Source organism: Rhinoderma darwinii, chromosome 4, assembly GCF_050947455.1.
Source record: "Rhinoderma darwinii isolate aRhiDar2 chromosome 4, aRhiDar2.hap1, whole genome shotgun sequence".
Classification (NCBI taxonomy): domain Eukaryota; kingdom Metazoa; phylum Chordata; class Amphibia; order Anura; family Rhinodermatidae; genus Rhinoderma; species Rhinoderma darwinii.
Genome location: NC_134690.1, coordinates 319,278,919 through 319,297,603, shown reverse-complemented (window position 1 = coordinate 319,297,603; position 18,685 = coordinate 319,278,919). Strand labels below are relative to the sequence as shown.

The 18,685-nt window shown below is 44.2% G+C and overlaps 1 protein-coding gene across 1 annotated transcript in view; it reads right to left on the bottom strand.

The window, feature by feature from the left end:
* Window positions 1-9,882: 9,882 nt before the first annotated feature.
* The window catches only part of FBXO30 (F-box protein 30), a 71,298-nt gene continuing 62,495 nt past the window's right edge, over window positions 9,883-18,685 (bottom strand). Inside the window, exon 3 of the mRNA XM_075862761.1 lies at window positions 9,883-12,565. Within this exon, the coding sequence (XP_075718876.1) occupies window positions 12,362-12,565 (204 nt within the window). The 3' untranslated portion in view covers window positions 9,883-12,361. The remainder of the gene's footprint in view (window positions 12,566-18,685) is intronic.

The window sequence follows — 18,685 nt, the reverse complement described above, 5'->3', positions numbered from 1 at the left end:
GGAGTTGAAATATACGCCAGTAACCCAAGGGAGGGAGGTCAGGCATCTGTGTCAACTCCGCGAGAGAGAGCCACTCTGAATTCTTCAGGAAGTGTTCTGCCCTAAATACACCTGCCAATGACCAGGACTTGAACACCGGATCAGTCAACCCAGAGGGAAAGGAGGGGTTCCCCAGGATCGGAGTCATGGGAGAGCAAAGAGGAAGGAGACTTGATCGGACCATAAGAAGAGCACAACAACGAAGCGTGGGGCCAATCGTGGGATGGTGGTGAAGGGATGTGAGAAGTCCCCGTTTCAACCACGGAATCGTCTCTAAAGGGATCTCCGAAAAGCCTTGCTCAAGGCCTACCCAGGCCTTAAAGGGGGCATGCCTGCACCAATCCACTACGCGCAACAGATGGGCTGCAATATAGTACGAGCGAATGTCAGGAAGTGCCAGTCCCCCGGGAGCGACACAGTAGCGCACGACTGAGACGTGGGTGTTTGCCATTCCACACAAAGGACATTTGAATGGTGTTAATCGCTTTGAAAAACGAAGGGGGAACTGCTATAGGAAGGGCTTGGAAGAGGTATAGTAGACGGGGTAGAATATTCATCTTAAAAATCGTGCAGCGCCCCATCCACGTAAATGTGCCCCACGACCATCTGGCACAATCTGCTTTCACTTCAGCGAGAAACCCTGGGAAGTTTAAGTTATAGAGCTCCTTCAGGTCTGCCGGGATGTGCACGCCCAGGTACTTAAGGGCCACCGGGTTCCATTTGAAACTAAAGGATTGCTCTAGTGTAGACAGCAGGGCAGGGGGAAGGGAGAGATTCATGGCCTCGGATTTGGAAAAATGTATTTTAAAATTAGAGAGGCTGGAAAAGCGACTAAACTCCTGCATCAGATTCGGGAAGGAGACGGAAGGGTTAGTCAGAAAGAATAACAGGTCGTCTGCGTACGCTGCCACTTTAGCGACTCGGGATCCCTCTCCTAGTCCCTTAATGTCCTGATTGGCACGAACATGTCTTAAGAATGGTTCCAGAGTAAGGATAAAGATCAAAGGGGACAAGGGGCAGCCCTGGCAGGTCCCATTATGGATTGTAAAATCTTCCGAAAGGATGCCATTCACACGAACCCTGGCAGATGGGCAGGAGTACAATGACATTATCCAACCCATCATTTGAGGACCCAGTCCGAGTCGGATAAGTGTTTCCTCCATGTACGTCCAATTGACTCTGTCAAATGCTTTTTCAGCATCAGTGGACAGAAGCATAAGTGGTACGCGGGACAATTTGGACTTGTGAATGAGATTTATCGCCTTCGTAGTGTTGTCTCAGGCCCCGCCTGATCAAGATGAATTACCCCACTGAGCAAGGGGGCCAAACGCATTGCCAAAATCTTAGCGAAGAGTTTAATGTCTGCGTTAAGCAGTGAAATTGGCCTGTAGCTGGCGCACTGGGAGGGGTCTTTCCCCGGTTTGGGAATCACCTCTATATGGGCCCTGAGCGCGTCTGGTGGAACGCGTACAGAGGAGGAGAGAGAATTCAAGGACAACAGAAGATGCGGACCAAGGCGGGAGATACATTTTTTATAGTAGGGTAGCGTGAAACCGTCAGGCTCCGGGGCCTTACCAGAGGCGGAGTTTTTGAGCGCATCAGTTAGTTCGGTTGTAGTAATCGGTTCTTCCAAGGCAGTGAGTAATCCTCTGCCAAGGGCGGCAATCCTGAGTCCGCAATATAGGATTGGATATGTGCACGGAATTCGCTTGACAGCGTGGCCGGATTGGTGGAGTCGGCGTTGTAAAGGGAAGAGTAGAAATCGCGGAACTGTGCAGCTATGTCCAGAGGCAGGTTGGCTCGTGTGCTGGGGGAGGATGCAATAAATGAAACATAAGTGCGCGCTTGCTGGATTTGCAGAGCTCTAGCAAGCGATCTGCTGCATTTGTTACCATACTCTTAGAAATGGCGCTTGCATTTAGAGAGGGTGGCCTTAGCTTTGGTTAATAATGTGGTACGTAATTCGTCCCGTTTCTGAATTAACGCATTTCGACATTCTACTTCATGGGAACGTTTGTGCGTGGTCTCTAAGGCCTTGATCTCCGACAGAAGCCGAACAATAGTCACGGCGCGCTCTTTTTTCAATCGGGCTCCGTGTTTGATAAGAATGCCGCGAACGACACATTTATGTGCCCCCCATAGCACCCTTGGGTTCGTGTCAGCGGATGTGTTTGTGAAGAAATAGTCATCCAGCGTATGTTGTACATCCGATGAGACGAGGGAGTCATTGAGAAGCGAGGGATTAAGTTTCCATTGGGATTGGAACATTATCGGAGTTTGCAATGACATGGACACCGTGACAAGGGCATGGTCTGAGAAAGAGATGGAATCAATGTCGGCCGCCTGCAACGTTGGAAGAGCGCGATGCTTGATAAATAACAGATTGAGTCTGGAGTAAATGTCGTGCACGGAGGAGTAAAAGGAAAAGTCCCTGTCTGCTGGATGTAAAAGACGCCACGTATCTACAAAGTTATGGTCGTGGAGGGCTCGTTTAATGCGACGTAGTTGGGAGTGTGGGATTGACGATGAACCCGATGAAACATCCATGGTCGGTTCCAATGCCACATTGAAGTCACCGCCTAGAACAATGGTACCCTCTCCAAACTCCTCCAGTGTATCTAAAAAAACAATCAATGCTGAACCCTGACCCACATTAGGCAAATAGAAGGAAGCGAAGGTATGGATCTGTGAGTCTATGCTACCCTTGACCAAAAGCATTCGCCCCATCCCATCACTGCGAGAGTCCAGAAATTCCCATGGAATAGAGCGGGAAAGAAGGATACTTGTCCCTCTGGATTTCGGGTCGGGAGAAAAACTATGATAAGCGTGTGGAAACCATAAGTTAGATAACTTAAAGGGTTTCTGTTCACTCAAGTGCGTTTCCTGCAGGAAAGCTACGTGTAATTGTCTGCCTTTCAACATGTTAAGCAGAATGGATCGCTTCCCAGGACTATGTAAGCCCTTGACATTCAATGAGCCTATCCGTAGGTCTGTCTGGGAGTGACGGGCCATGTTCCCGGCGGGAAGGGGTAGAAGGTAAGGAAGGGAGGACGAGAAAGGGAGAAGTGGAAGATCGGGTAGAAGAAAAAGAAAATAGACAGAAAAAGTGGCCCAGAGGCCAACTCCTACGTGGCAAGAACCTGTGGAGAAAAAGTTAGCGACAAAACAGGAACAAGGAAAACCAAAGAGAAGTGGGGGGGAGCCCCATGCAGTGAGCAGCATATCAAATGAAAAATATAAATTTCGTCCAGTGCCCACCAGGAGGTGAGCAAGGGAGGCCAGAACACTTTATATAACCAGGTCCAACAGTCAAGGCCCATCAAACAATACTATCCCTTTTCCTGAGAGCTTTAAGAGCGGAACACGGAGAGACACCAGGGCAAGGTTATTGGAAGAGTACGAGCTCAGGTCATTATCAAACCACTTTTAGAAGGCCAGCAAACCAGCAGACCTCTGACTGGCATTACAATGACCTGTCAGTACCTCCTGCCGCCCGGTACAATAACCCTGCCCGGGCACTCTACAATGTGCAACTACCCGACGAGACACCTGTGATAAATAAAAGGAGGGGAGGGGAAAGAAAAGGGATGGAAGGGAGGAAGAGGAGTGTGAGAGGCAGGTAAAAGGGGAAGGCAGACAGAAATATCCGATACCCACCAAAAGATGAGTAAGGGATACCACACTGGTACATATAATCGGTCACTGCGAACATAATATTACAATCACTAGAAGCCCCCGCCTTGAGGACATTGAAATATGAATATGGAGTGTGTAGGGAAGGCTAAGACAGATGGTATCAGCCCGTACAGATAAACTACCCATTAATGTATATGCGAAACAATAGCCCACATAAGAACACTACAATAAATGGGAGTAGCCCATTAACGAATGGTACACTGCTCATATAACATATAATATAATAGGACCCTAGGCAGAAATACTGACGCATTGACATAATAATAAGCACACGACCCCCCCGGCCGATCGCCTGTATGAGCATGACAGGTAAAGAGCTCTAAAAGAGGAGGTGGGAGGGGGGGGGGCATACATATTCCGGAATACCAACATGTTGGGGGTGTAGGAAGGGGGGGGGAGCTGGGAGCGAAGGATGTGAGCAATATAAAGGACCGGGTAGATCTACTGTTCTGCAGGTAGCGTAAGATCAGACGTATCAACCCGCGTCCAGGAAAGTCCCATCGATCAGGGGAAAAGAAAAACGTAGCGGGGATGCTCAGCAGGGCCCGCGTGTGAGGACACTCTTCAGGAGGGCGTAAAAAGGACCTGTAAACAAAAAAAAACAAAAAAAAAGAGACAACCACTAGGCACTTTAGGAAGCCCAGAGACAGTAGAAGCCATCGATATAGTATCGTGATGACAAATTGTAGATCCGGAGTCCGGCTCAGGCCTCAGGAGGCAGTCAAAGCGAAAGGTCCTATTGAGTCTTGTAGCGAGGGCCTGTTGAAAGGCTGGCTCGGGTGCCGATTGCGCCGGCGTTGAGGCGGTTCAGACCGATCCAGTGCCAGCCAGTCCGGAACCGGATCAATCTGCAAGAAACGAACTAAGGCCTCCAAATCCGAGGAATGGCGCAGGAGAAAGGAGGTTGCGTCTCTTCTGACGACCACGTGGAATGGATGCCCCCATCTATAAGTGGCTCCAGCCGCTTTGATCTTTTCTAGCAGCGGATGCAGTAGACGTCTCATGTAAAGCGTCCGCGGAGAGACATCCGGATAGACCGCGAGCCTGCCTCCATCAACCGAAATCGGACCATGCGACCAAGCTCCTCTGACAATCAAATCCTTGTCCGAGTAGTAGTGCAAACGACACAGGACATCCCGCGGGTTTGAAGGGTCATTCGGACCGGGCCTAGAGACTCTGTGCACACGGTCCAGTAAGAATGTAGCTTCCAGGGGTCTATTGGTGACTTTATTAAAGATGGCGGTGATTCTATTAGGGAGGTCGTATCTGGGACCTAAATCCGGGAGGCCCTTCAGTCGAATATTATTTCTGCGGCCTCTGTTTTCTTGATCATCCAGTTGGAGTGCAAGGGATTGCATATGTGTTCTATTAGCAATGGCTGCCTGCTCCAGTACAAGCACTCGGCTGTCAATAGCGGAAACCGCGCAGTCCGTGGAAGTAATCCTGGTGTCCACCCTGTCTACTTTGTGTCTTAGGTCCGCGATATCTTGTTGGTGGGATTGTTCAATCCTGGTCACCAGGGAATCTAAGTCCTGTCTCGTAGGGAGAGCTTGTATTAGTTCCCTGAGTAACTGTAAGGGTATGTGCACACGGTAGCAGGCTTTTACGTCAGAAAAGACAGACTGTTTTCAGGAGAAAACAGCTGCCTCGTTTCAGACGTAAATGCTCGAGGCTTCTCTGACAGCCGTAAATTTTGAGCTGTGCTTCATTGAGTTCAATGAAGAACGGCTCAAATTACGTCTGAAAGAAGTGTCCTGCACTTCTTTTGACGAGGCTGTATTTTTACGCGTCGTCGTTTGACAGCTGTCAAACGACGACGCGTAAATGACAGGTTGTCTGCACAGTACGTCGGCAAACCCATTCAAATGAATGGGCAGATGTTTGCCGACGTATTGTAGCCTTATTTTCAGACGTAAAACGAGGCACAATACGCCTCGTTTACGTCTGAAAATAGGTAGTGTGAACCCAGCCTAAGTCTGCATGCAGGGCAGGCTGCAGGGGGATGCCATCAGAGCTTCCAGGCAGGGGGACTGTGACTGACGGCAGGGCAGACAGGGGGATGGCAGGGGATACTGGCAGTACCTCATTACTGCTGGTCCCTGGATGTGAAGCAGACATCGGTGGGACGTCCAGCTGCCCCTGCACGCTAGGTGTCGTTGGCGCGTTCAGGCGATCCTCTGCACTCCACGTGGCCGCTGAGCAGCGGCCGCCATGACACCCAGGACCCCGGGAGCGGCTTGCGGCGCTGAGAGGAAGCAGTCCATGCTGACACTTCGTGTCTGCGAGCGAGGTAAGGAGCGGGAGGGTGTAGCGCTTTGTCCCCTACGCTTTCCGAGCATCTCCCGGTAGTCAGGACGGACTCAGGCCGTGTTCTGCGGCACGGAGCTCCCCCGAAACGCGTGTTCACTCTGCCATGGCTAAGCCCCACCCCGACTGTTTACGTTTGACCATCACCATTAAACACCATGCACCACCTCCTTCACTACAATTGTACCTGTGTCGCAAGGACACAGGTACAATTAGAAGCAATGAATGACCGGGCACGTTCCTGCCCAGCCAATCAGCGCCTTTCATAGACGCTGTGTTCAACCCCCTGGAGACCTGCGCAGAAGAGAGCAGGTCTCCATAGCTGCCAAACGGCGTGGGAGCGGGAACAAGGAGAGTTTGAATTTTATTTTATTTTTTTTAATTGTAATAGAAGTGTGTGGCTGTATCTGCGGGGGAGGGGGGGAACTATATCTACAGGGGGTGGGCTATGTACAGGGGGACTATATCTACAGGGGGTGGGCTATATACAGGTGGACTATCTACAGGGGGTGGGCTATATACAGGGGGACCATATCTACAGGGGGTGGGCTATATACAGGCGGACCATACCTACAGGGCTGGGCTATATACAGGGGGACCATACCTACAGGGCTGGGCTATATACAGGGGGACCATACCTACAGGGCTGGGCTATATACAGGTGGACTATATCTACAGGGGGCTATATACTGGGGTGGGCTATCTACAGGGGGACCATATCTACAGGGGGTGGGCTATATACAGGTGGACTATATCTACAGGGGGGCGATCTATGGAGCACCATATACAGGGGTGAGCTATAGCTACAGGGTGGGGGGCTATATAAGATATAGCCCACCCCTGTAGATATGGTCCTCCTGTAGATATAGCCCATCCCTGTATATAGTATCCCACAAATAGCTCCCCCTATAGTGCTCCACAGAAAGCCCACCCCTGTATATAGCCCCCTTGTACATATAGTCCACCCCTGTATATAGTGCTCCACAGATAGCCCACCCTTGTATATAGTCTATACAGGCATGGGCTATCTGTGGAGCACTATACAGGGGTGGACTATCTAGTGGAGCACAATATACAGGGGTGGACTATATGTACAAGGGGGGCTATATACAGGGGTGGGCTATCTGTGAAACACTATATACAGGGGTGGGCTATATCTACAGGGGGGGGCTACATACATGGTTGGGCTATCTGTAGAGTACCATATACAGGGGTGGGCTATATCTATAGTGGGGGGGGGTGTGTGTGTGTGTGTGTGTGTGTGTGTGTGTGTGTGTGTGTGTGTGTGTGTGTGTGTGTGTGTGTGTGTGTGTGTGTGTGTGTGTGTGTGTGTGTGTGTGTGTGTGTGTGTGTGTGTCACGGTGTATGGTGCTATTATAATTAGAGGTGCATTGTATGGCGCCATTATATTTAGGGGCGTAGTGTGTGGTATAATGATAACTTTATATTTATTTGTAGGTGCAGAGATGTTGGAAAAGTGAGAAGCTGAAGACATCTGGGCAGCAAACTGCAGAAATGGTCTGTGACCGGGAGAAGCCACCATAGAGGTCTGGACCGGATGGAGAAAAAGAACTAGAATCTGAGACGTCACCGGTGAGTCACTTAATGTAAATGTTTATTCTGCCTCTAATCAGCACTGTAGTCACTGTATGATCTGCAGCGAGATGATGGGTGTTGTGATTAGGATAGGATTTATTTTTTGTGAAACGGCATCTCCCAGCATATCCTTATCATTGTTTGGGCCATGCTGGGAGCTGTAGTTTTACGCCGTACACACCTATACGGCAGGGGTTGCACTAAATTGAGCTGTATTTGTGCTGGTGTTGTATATATGTAGTGAGCTTGCTTCTGGGGCTGTATATATATGTACTGAGCTTGGTTCTGGTGTTGTGTATAGAACCATATTGCTTGTAAAATGTACAAATGTTTTTGTGCTCGAGTTACATAAAAATAAATGACACGTCGATTGGTAGAGGAAACAAACACGGCAAGGGGGAAGGAGATGTCGGGAAAGAGGTTGGGGGGGGGGGGGCGCCAAACTGAATCTTTGCCCCGGGTGCTGGAGAACCTAGCTACGCCTCTGACACCATGTATACATCTTGGGGCAGAGCAGCACACAGGCTCCGCTGGACAGTGCGTATCGGTCATTAAAAAAAAAAAAAGGAGTAGGAAAAGATGGATTACAATATTTCTGGGTATATTATCAAATGAAGCAAAGCAAGATAGAGCCATGTATTAGAAGTACAACTAGACTTCCAATAGGATTCATTTAGAGATTTCATTAAATTATACATCCACTCTCAGTAGTGCAATCGCTGTTTATGCTTGACAATCACCATTAAGAAAAAAACAAAACCATGCGCACTCAGATATTTAGGGCTCAAGCACATGGCAGTGCCCTGTGCAGAGTGGGTACACGTGCTCCATTGGACTCAGAGCGCCGATTTGAAAGTCTCCTAGAATAATAAGAGACCTGACATTCTTTAACCCCTTAATGACCAGCCTATTTTAGACGTTAATGACCAAGCTATTTTTTAAGTTTTTTCCATCGTCGCATTCTTATTTTTTTGCGGGACAAGTTGTATTTTTTTAATAGCACCATTTTGAGGTACATATTATTTATTCATTAACTTAACTTTTACACAGTAAAAACACTTTTTTTGGAAAATTTCTTTTGTGTCTCCATATTTGAAGAGCTGTAACGTTTTTATTTTTTCGCCGATGCAGTTGTACGAGGGCGTTTTTTTTGCGGGACGACTTGTAGTTTTTATTGGTACCATTTTGGAGTAGATGCGACTTTATCACTTTTTAATCACATTTTTTTAAAGTCAGGATTCACAGAAAACAGCAATTTTTCCATCTTTTTTTATTTAACTTTTTACGGCGTTCACCATGCGGGTTAAATAATGTTATAGATTTATAGTCGGGTCGTTACGGACGCGGCGATACCAAATATGTGTAACTTTACTTTATTTTGTTTTTTTAATACTAAAGCAGTTTGTAAGGGGAAAAAGTGGGTTTTTCATTTTTCTTTAATTAACTTTATTAAACTTTTTTTTAAACTTTTTTACTAGTCCCACTAGGGGACTTGATTCTGCGATCGCTATTATAATACACTGCAATACTCCTGTTACTCATGACCTAGCAGGCATTCACCACAGGCAGACCTGGGGGCCTTTATTAGGCCCCCGGCTGCCATCACAGACACTCGGCGATCTTATCGCCGGGTGTCGGTGGGGGAGAGAGGGAGCTCCCTCTCTCCAAAACCACTCAGATGCAGTGCTCGATCTCACCCGGCAGAGCAGGGACGCCCCCAGCCCTCAGCTACCTCTGGCAGCGGAGAGCAGGGAGATTTGACAGCACCCTGCTCTGTTTACTTATTCCGATGCCGCAACGTATTAAGTCTATGGCATCGGAATAAGGCCCGTTAGTGACCAACGTAAAAAGACTATGGGCCGGTCACTAACGGGTTAAGCATCCATGTACAAATATGAAATTAGGGGCCCAAAGTGCTAATGATTTATTTCCAGCACCCCTGCCTCATCAGATAGTCTTTGAAGGTCTTCTGCTTGAGCCTGGTGACATACATTGGAGGGGAGGAGCAAGAAAAAGTTAAATAATCATGTAGCATTAACACTGCACAATTCACACCCATTGTTTATAGCATACCATTTAGTGTAGTCTCGAACAACCTGTACCACGATAGACTTTGTACAGCTATCGCCAATGTCAGTAATCACTGAAATAACACCCCACAAAAAAAACAAAACACTAATTTAAAACTAATCAAATATATAAAAAGAAAAAAAAAAAAAGAAAAATGTGAACACAACAGCGAAACAGTTTTATTAGCTTTTATTATACACCAAAATATTTCATAACGGAAAATAAAGCATTTTGAACACAATGATAAGTAGGGGAATCAAATTTTACTGATCAAACTGAGAGGGGGACAAAAAGGTGTCATTATGTGATTGGTAATAATGGAGGCACCATGCAGGCCAAGGAATATGTATTAGGCAGATCTGGATACTGTAAATTAATGATAATCAGTTAACAGGAAGGTTGATCACGAGGTATTAGCGAGGCTTCAATACTCAGAGTTGTAGTCCCAAGAAGTGACAATCATGAGGTTTTCAGTCGTGTAACAGTGAGATTGTTTACCTCAATTGTTAATGCGCATCAAATCAAACAAGCAGAACGTGTACAATGAGATCGGCCACAAACTAGAACCGATTCATTTTCTGCTATAACACTGCAAGGTTTATGGATGAAATTAATTCAAATATTGATCTGGAAACTTTCTACTTGGCTTCCTACTTCTGAAAAATAAACAAAACTACGCAGTTCTTTATATTGTGCATATGTCAATGTATGAATGCATTTTTATACCCATAGGTGTTTTGTATAAGAAAACAGGTGGCAAAGTGAATACTCACCCTTTGCTGAGAACGTATAGTCACCTTTAAGTACTACAATTGCAAAGTGCCTTGCTGTAAAGAGATGAATGAGGATATTTTGTGAAGCACTACTAGGTAGAGATAGTATACAGTGTGCTCATGTCACAGTGAAAACCTCAAAGTAAATGCCCACAGTTACGTCCAGAATTCTGTGCGGATTAATTGCTCAATATATCTCGAAAGTTTTTCAGATCTAGAGATAAAATCCTCGGCCTAGACATGGTGAAATTCTGCCAGTCTGCAACCACCACTAGGGGCAGACTAGGCATTTATTGCACACAATTAAGTTCAATATATAAACAGTATGCAGTAAACACTTGAGTTCCTCCTAGTGGTGGCAGCAGGCAACCAAAATTATATAAATGTAATGTTCAAGGGGATCTGTAGTTCTGTACCATAGAAAAGAAGCTCTGATTTCTATAAATATATTTTAAGAAATGAATCCGCACAGAATGTTGAACATATTTAGATTTAAAAAACAAAAACACCCACTGTGTTCAAGGGTGGACATTCACTGAATTACCGACTCATACAAATCTATAACTCGTAAGGCATCTGTATTATACACAAGTTAGTTTAATGAAAAAGCTCTTCTGAAAGTAGAGTAACTGGAAGAATGAGAAATATCACAATTTTGCAGAATCCACTGTTTTCAAACATAACACAATCATCTGGTCCTTTGGCCAATACTGCGAACTAGGACAACTTCACTATCTACACTCCATAGACATTCCCTGCACCCGCAGCCTATTTGGAGAAGTCTTTTACATATATTATGCCACAACCAATCAGGTTAACAAAACCCCAAAAAAACAGCACTATTTGCCTGCAAGGCACTGTAGTTGAGCTCCGTTATGGAAGACTTGCTTAGAAATAAAGATCTATCCCAAATGCAAAATTCTAAACAGATTTGTCTCATCTCACAAAGATGATTAAGTAAAACCAAACCAGAAGAAAAAAAAACAATGTCTTAAAAGTCCATCTCATATATTCTTCGTCTTAAATGTCATTCAGTAAAACAGAAACACGTTAAAAAATGTAAAAGAAGCTGTAAGTTAAAATAGTAGGTGTGCTCGTGTGCTCTAAACTGTACAACCCAAGTCTTTAGTGGACTCCACAGTAGATAAATAAGGTAGTGAGTGAAACTGAGAAGACCAAAACACGCAGAGAAACATTCCCCAAGGAAACAGACCAGATCAAAGTCCTCTACTCCAATATGCTGCACGACAAGAGGTGGTACTGGATCCCTAGAGGGTGGTACTGGATCCCTAGAGCAGTCTGCAAACTTCCAGAACCTTAAGATAAAGTGCGAACGAACACAGATACAAGTGCATAGTCTGTTGTATGAAGGAAACTACGGGTTAATGGCACTATCCGATGTCGGCTGAGAACACTACCAGGAAGGGATCCCTTGTACAATACTGGTGTTGGGGTGGGGCGTTTAATAGAAACGCTCGGAGCTTTACAGTTCTGCCCTGTAACTGCAGGCTGACCAACCCTTGCGGACGTGAAACTACATGTACATTCTGTTTTTGTCCAGGATGAAGGAACATGTTAGTATTGATAAGTGCTTGGTAATGGCACTTGTGAATCAGGATACCACGAAGGAGATCCACAAAGAAGTTCTTGCCATTTACACATCTGGAAAAGTCCAAAGTCCCACAAACTTTAAGGCATTTCTTACCACTTCCATCTAAACTATTTCTCTTTAATAGATTTATAAAAAAATAAACATCACTTCCAAAACCAGTTATATACAGTGATAGAGTGGCTTCTTAGTTTAATATTAAAGTGTCAAATGATATCATATAGCGTTTAAAATTGGTGCTTGAGTGTTTGTACTTATACAGTGGCCGCTATTAAAGGACAGGTTTCAAGACTGAGCGGAGTGAGCGGCCATCTTTTGTCAGTTCCCGGGTCACACACATGCAAGGCAGAGGGACAGCCTCCTCTCTCTTCTCCACAGTATTGTAGCTGCATTTCTTCAAATGGTCGGCCATGCTCACAATATCAGCAAACTTCCACTCCTTCACGGTGCAGAACGCAGTGCTGAACCGCCATACCTGAAAAGTAAAAGAGCAGCATTAGAGTTCAGAATAAAACCGATCAGAGGCACATCTAGGCTGTCACATCTAGGCTAACCCTACATCCAAATACCCTAGCCAAGGCAGAGTGGATTGTTGAAGCATCCCTGACACCCAGCACCCTGGGTACATCATGCCCTGCTAGCTACACCACTGGGTCCATCAAGTTTGTGTGTGGGTTTTAGGGTTAACCCAAACAATCTAATGATTTATTTTTTTTATCCTGCAGAGCGGTGAGTGCTGCTTTTCAAACCCTAAGAGGTGGTCCTGATCACCCCCCTCTACAATTATGTACAGAGGTTGCTGTCGTAAGACATCCCCACAATCTTGGAATTTATAGTGGATGAATCTTAGCATAAAGTTTTTTCATTGAGTATATTCCTTATGGATGTATATTTTGAAATTTTTTCCTGGTGAAATTTGGAGATTTATAGGCCAGGCCTCAATGTTTATTGCTCCTGCTGTCGTGCCTTCAAAGATAAAGCGCATCAGGGCTAGACAAATCCCAGAATCCAGAGTCATCGCACCTCATTTTTTTTTTTACTGGCCCTCAACTTTTTGGGAGTTGTTTTTATTCTAAATTGGCAGGGCTTTTAAAAGTGGGAATTTGGCTCCTGTGATAAACTCCTAAAGGCTGCCGAATTTTGTGCAAAATGAAGTCAATTTTACATGCGCTGTAGGTAGCAATTAAAGCAGTTTAAAAATCCTTAAACCCCTTGGCGCAAAACGCAGCACATGTAGGACGCTGGCACTATGTAGCTAAGGCCAAGTCGCATACATATCGGGTTTGCGCGTACACAGGAGCTGCACCTGCACTATCTATAGCGGTTATCAGTTGTATATTACAGTGGACACACTGCTGCAATCGCCGGAATCGAAGAAGACTCCAATCCCGGACACTTGACCCGTCTGATGCCCCCTTCAATAGCCACCGAGGGATGTAAGTGGTTAAACAGAGGTAGGGGGCTCCTTTGTCACCCATCAGTGGACTCACGACACAAATACAGGGTGCCGATGGGTTGCCATGGCAGCCGGGGGTCTAAAGAATGGCCCTAGGTCTGTCACGTACCTATGTCTGTAAGGCCCAGCTGAAATAAAATGTTCAGAAATAGTGGATTGTTGACGTAAAAATTAAAAAAGATTTATAGCTCACGGAATGCAACGATGAAAAAAGAATTACTGTGTCCTTAGAAGGTTAAAACAGATCTGTCATCATACTAGGCCACCCTACATAAGGCCCGACGCTGTGTCTCAGCATGTAAACGTGGTAGCCACCAAACACCAGAGGGAGGGGCGGTGGAAACTAGGAGTCCAATGTAATCTTTATTAGCCTTTATTAGCCAAACGGCACCATATTTTTTCTGTTGCACTGTTCGGTCTAACAGAGCGGTCCTGTCCCCATACTATGCAGCCCTTACATAGGGTAGCCTGGGCTGATGACACATTGCAATTTCCCTTACCCTATGTTACCCTTCTTACATCTCACCCAGTGTTTTCTATGTCACGAGACAAAGTCAGCACAGATGAAGGGTTACTAAACCATAATCAGAACTTTATAGTCACCACTCATGCCAACAATGGCTACACTTATTTCTGTTCCTTCCTCCATAGTCCATCGTAGATTGACTATAGAGACCAGTGTTCATCATCACCAATCTGTTATCCTGAGAAGTGTCAAAGCAGCACCCAATATGTACACATGAAAGTCTGTAGACGACAGGCTCCTATGTCTTTCACACCAGGACTCCAGGGTAACCACTGCTTTTACTGCTAATTTTGGTTTGGTGGTATGACATGCTGATTGGCAAAGACCATCATTCCAATTTTGCTAGCCAAAAGATAATATACACAGAACCATGTGGAGAACAGCAGGCAAAGTCCAGCACAGAACAGATGGGGAAAGACAGAGAGAAAAAATATTAACAGTAAAATAGGACAGCACTGGTTGACAGAAAAAGCAGTAACAGGGCAAGTCATGAAGAGGTTGTGGGCAGAAGACAGATCTGATTAAAAAAAACTGCAGCTTTTCAGCTAAGCCTTCCCTGTCTGAGCTTTCATATCAACCAAATAGGATTATAATGAAATGTGCCTCATCATGCCATCACAAGATTCAATGCACGTGTCAAGTATCAGCAGGGAAAAAACAAAAACAGGTCTCAAACAGCTAGTGATCGCTGAAGACTGCGGTCATCTATATAAAATACTCTATATATTGGTAATCGCCCATCCAGCAATGATCAACTACATATATAAACATCAACGCATAAAAAATAAATAAAGTCCTTCCATTTTCTGATGTGAAGCACGTGGGGTCATTTTAAGCTTCCATGTGCCGCACATGAATAGTAATTAACCCCATCATGTACCTCTCAGTCCTAATGGGCAAAATTGGGTGTTCGGTACATGATGGGGCTAATTCCTATTAACCCCTTCCCTCTTTGGCCACTTTTGACCTTCCTGACAGAGCCTCATTTTTCAAATCTGACATGTTTCACTTTATGTGGTAATAACTCCGGAATGCTTTTACCTATCCAAGCGATTCTGAGATTGTTTTCTCGTGACACATTGGACTTTATGTTACTGGCAAAATTTGCCCGATACATTCAGTATTTAATTGTGAAAAACACCAAAATTTAGCGAAAAATTGCAAAAATTAGCATTTTTCTCAATTTAAATGTATCTGCTTGTAAGACAGGCAGTTATACCACACAAAAATGTTGCTAACTAACATCCCCCATATGTCTACTTTATATTGGCATCGTATTTTGATCATCATTTTATTTTTCTAGGACGTTACAAGGCTTAGAACTTTAGCAGCAATTTCTCACATTTTCAAGAAAATTTCAAAATGCTATTTTTACAGGGGCCAGTTTAGTTGTGAAGTGGCTTTAAGGTCCTTAGATATTAGAAACCCCCAATAAGTCACCCCATTTTAAAAACTGCACCCATCAAAGTATTCAAAACAGCATTTAGAAAGTTTCTTAACCCTTTAGAAGTTGCGCAGGAATTAAGGCAAAGTAGAGGTGAAATTTACAAAGTTCATTATTTTTTTCCAGAAATTCATTTTGAATCCATTTTTTTTGTACCACGGAATGTTTTACCCAAGAAATGCAACTCAATATTTATTGCCCAGGTTCTGCAGTTTTAGGAAATATCCCACATATGGCCCTAGTGCGCTAATGGACTGAAGCACCGGCCTCCGAAGCAAAGGAACACCTAGTGGATTTTGGGCCTCCTTTTTATTAGAATATATTTTAGGCACCATATCTGCTTTGAACAGGTCTAGTGGAACTAAAACAGTGGAAACCCCCCAAAAGTGACTCCATTTTGGAAACTACACCCCTCGAGGAATTTATCTAGGGGTGTAGCAAGCATTTTAACTGGCCAGTTTTTTTGCAAAAATTTTTGGAACTAGGCCATGAAAATGAAAATCTACATTTTTTCAAATAAAATGTAGGTTTAGCTAATTTTTTTTCATTTCCAAAAGAACTAAAGTAGAAAAAGCACCACAACATTTGTAGAGCAATTTCTCCCGAGTAAAACAGTACCCCACATGTGGTAATAAACGATTGTTTGGACACACGGCAGGGCTTAGAATGGAAAGTTTTTCCCATTTGGCTCTTGGAGCTCAAATTTAGCAGGAATGGTTTGCGGAGGCCATGTCGCATTTGCAAAGCCCCTGAGGTGACAAAACAGTGGAAACCCCTAACAAGTGACCCCATTTTGGAAACTATACCCCTCGAGGAATTTATGTAGGGGTGTAGCAAGCATTTTGACCGGCCAGTTTTTTTGCAAACATTTTTGGAACTAGGTCATGAAAATGAAAATCTACATTTTTTCAAATAAAATGTAGGTTTAGCTAATTTTTTTTCATTTCCACAAGGACTAAAGGAGAAAAAGCACCATAAAATTTGTAAAGAAATTTCTCCCGAGTAAAACAATACCCCACATGTGGTAATAAACGGCTGTTTGGACACACAGCGAGGCTAAGAAGGGAAAGAGCGCCATTTGGCTTTTGGAACTCAAATTTAGCAGGAATGGTTTGCGGAGGCCATGTCGCATTTGCAAAGCTCCTGAGGGGACAAAACAGTGGAAACCCCCAACAAGTGACCCCATTTTGGAAACTACACCCCATGAGGAAATTATCTAGGGGTGTAGCAAGCATTTTGACCAGCCAGTTTTTTTACAGAACTTATTGTAAGTAGGCCGTAAAAATGAAAATCTACATTTTTTCAAAGAAAATGTAGGTTTAGGTATTTTTTATTCATTTCCACAAGGACTGAAGGAGAAAAAGCACCGCAACATTTGTAAAGCAACTTCTCCCGAGTAAAACAATACCCCACATGTGGTCACAAACATCTGTTTGGACACACGGTAGGGCTCAGAATGGAAGGAGCACCATTTGGATTTTGGAATGGTTTCTGGGTGTCATGTCATATTTGCTGAGCCCCTGTAGTACTAGTACAGTGGAAACACCCCAAAAGTGACTCCATTTGGGAAACTGCACCCCCTGAGGAATCATCTAGGGGTATAGTGAAAATTTTGATTCCAAACGTTTTTTGCTGAATTAATTAGAATTAAGCCATGAAAATGAAAAATAATTTTTTTTTTCAACAAGATGTAGTTTTAGATACACATTTTTCATTTTTGCAAGGAATAGAGAAGAAAAAGCACCCCAACATTTGTAAAGTAATTTCTCCCGAGTACAGTAACGCCCCATATGTGGTTATAATCGGCTGTTTACGTATATGGGAGCATTCAGAAGAAAAGGAGCGGTATTTATCTTTTGGAGCGTAGATTTTGCTGGAATGGTTTGCGGACGCCATGTTGCATTTGCAAAACCACTGATGTACCAAACAAAAGTGACCCCGTTTTAGAAACTACACCCCTAAAGGCATTTATCAAGGGATGTAGTGAGAATTTAGACTCCACAGGTGTTTTTCAGAAATGAATACGCAGTGGATTGTGCAAAGTGAAAATTGCAATTTCTCCACTGATCTGCCCATTCACCGCACAAGATGTTGTGCCCCTAGAGAATCTTACCCCATAAATTGTTAAGCGGGTTCTCCCGGGTATGGTAATGCCTTACTTGTGGCCATAAATTGCTGTTTGGGCACACTGTAGGGCTAAGAAGGGAAAGACCGCCATTTTGAGCATGGATTTTGCTTGGTAATAGTTCTGTTTGGGGTTTTGCTGGTATTTCCGTTTATAATGTGGTGGCATATGTAATCTGTGCGGAGTATATCAGGGGTATATGTAATCTGTGCGGAGTACATCAGGGCATAATAAGAGGGTATAATAATGGGGTAAATAATACAATTATCCATAGATGTGTGTTACGCTGTGAAGCGATCCGTTATGCACAGACCGGTGTCACACTGATAAACGGTTTTCTTTCTTATCCCCCTTTTGTAACGCTCTGCACCTTTTGGGGACTTTTTCTCCTTCGTAGTTTGGGAAATATCGCTGGGAAAGTTTTTCACTGGTATAATACGGGCACCCTCGCTTCCAGCGGATGTGCTGTGACCATTCCCTTTCCTAGTTCCTAAATCCTGGGGCCCTGAAACTGAAGGAATGTTCCCCTCCGGCCTGCGCATTGAGATGTTTTTCATCACCGCATTGCTAGTGTCATAACTTTTTTGTTTTTCAGTTGATTGAGTGGTGTGCGGGCTTGTTTTTTGCGAGACGGGCTGTAGATTTTATTGGTACCATTTTAGAACACATACGACTTTTTGATCACTTTTTATTTCATTTTTTGGTAAAGGAAATTACCAAAAACAAGCAATTCTGGAATAGTTTTTTATTTTTTTTTATCGGCATCCACAGTGTGCCCTAAATTACATGTTAGCTTTAATCTGCGGGTCGATACGATTACGGCGATACCAAATTGATATAGTTTTTTTTATGTATTGCAGCTTTTGCACAATAAAATCACTTTTTTTATAAAATCATTTGTTTTCTGTGTCGCCATATTCTAAGACCCAGAACATTTTTATTTTTGCGTGCACGAAACGGTGTCAGGGATTATTTTTTGCGGGACGGATTGTCATTTTTTATTAGTACTATTTTGGAGTAAATGTGACTTTTTGATCACTTTTT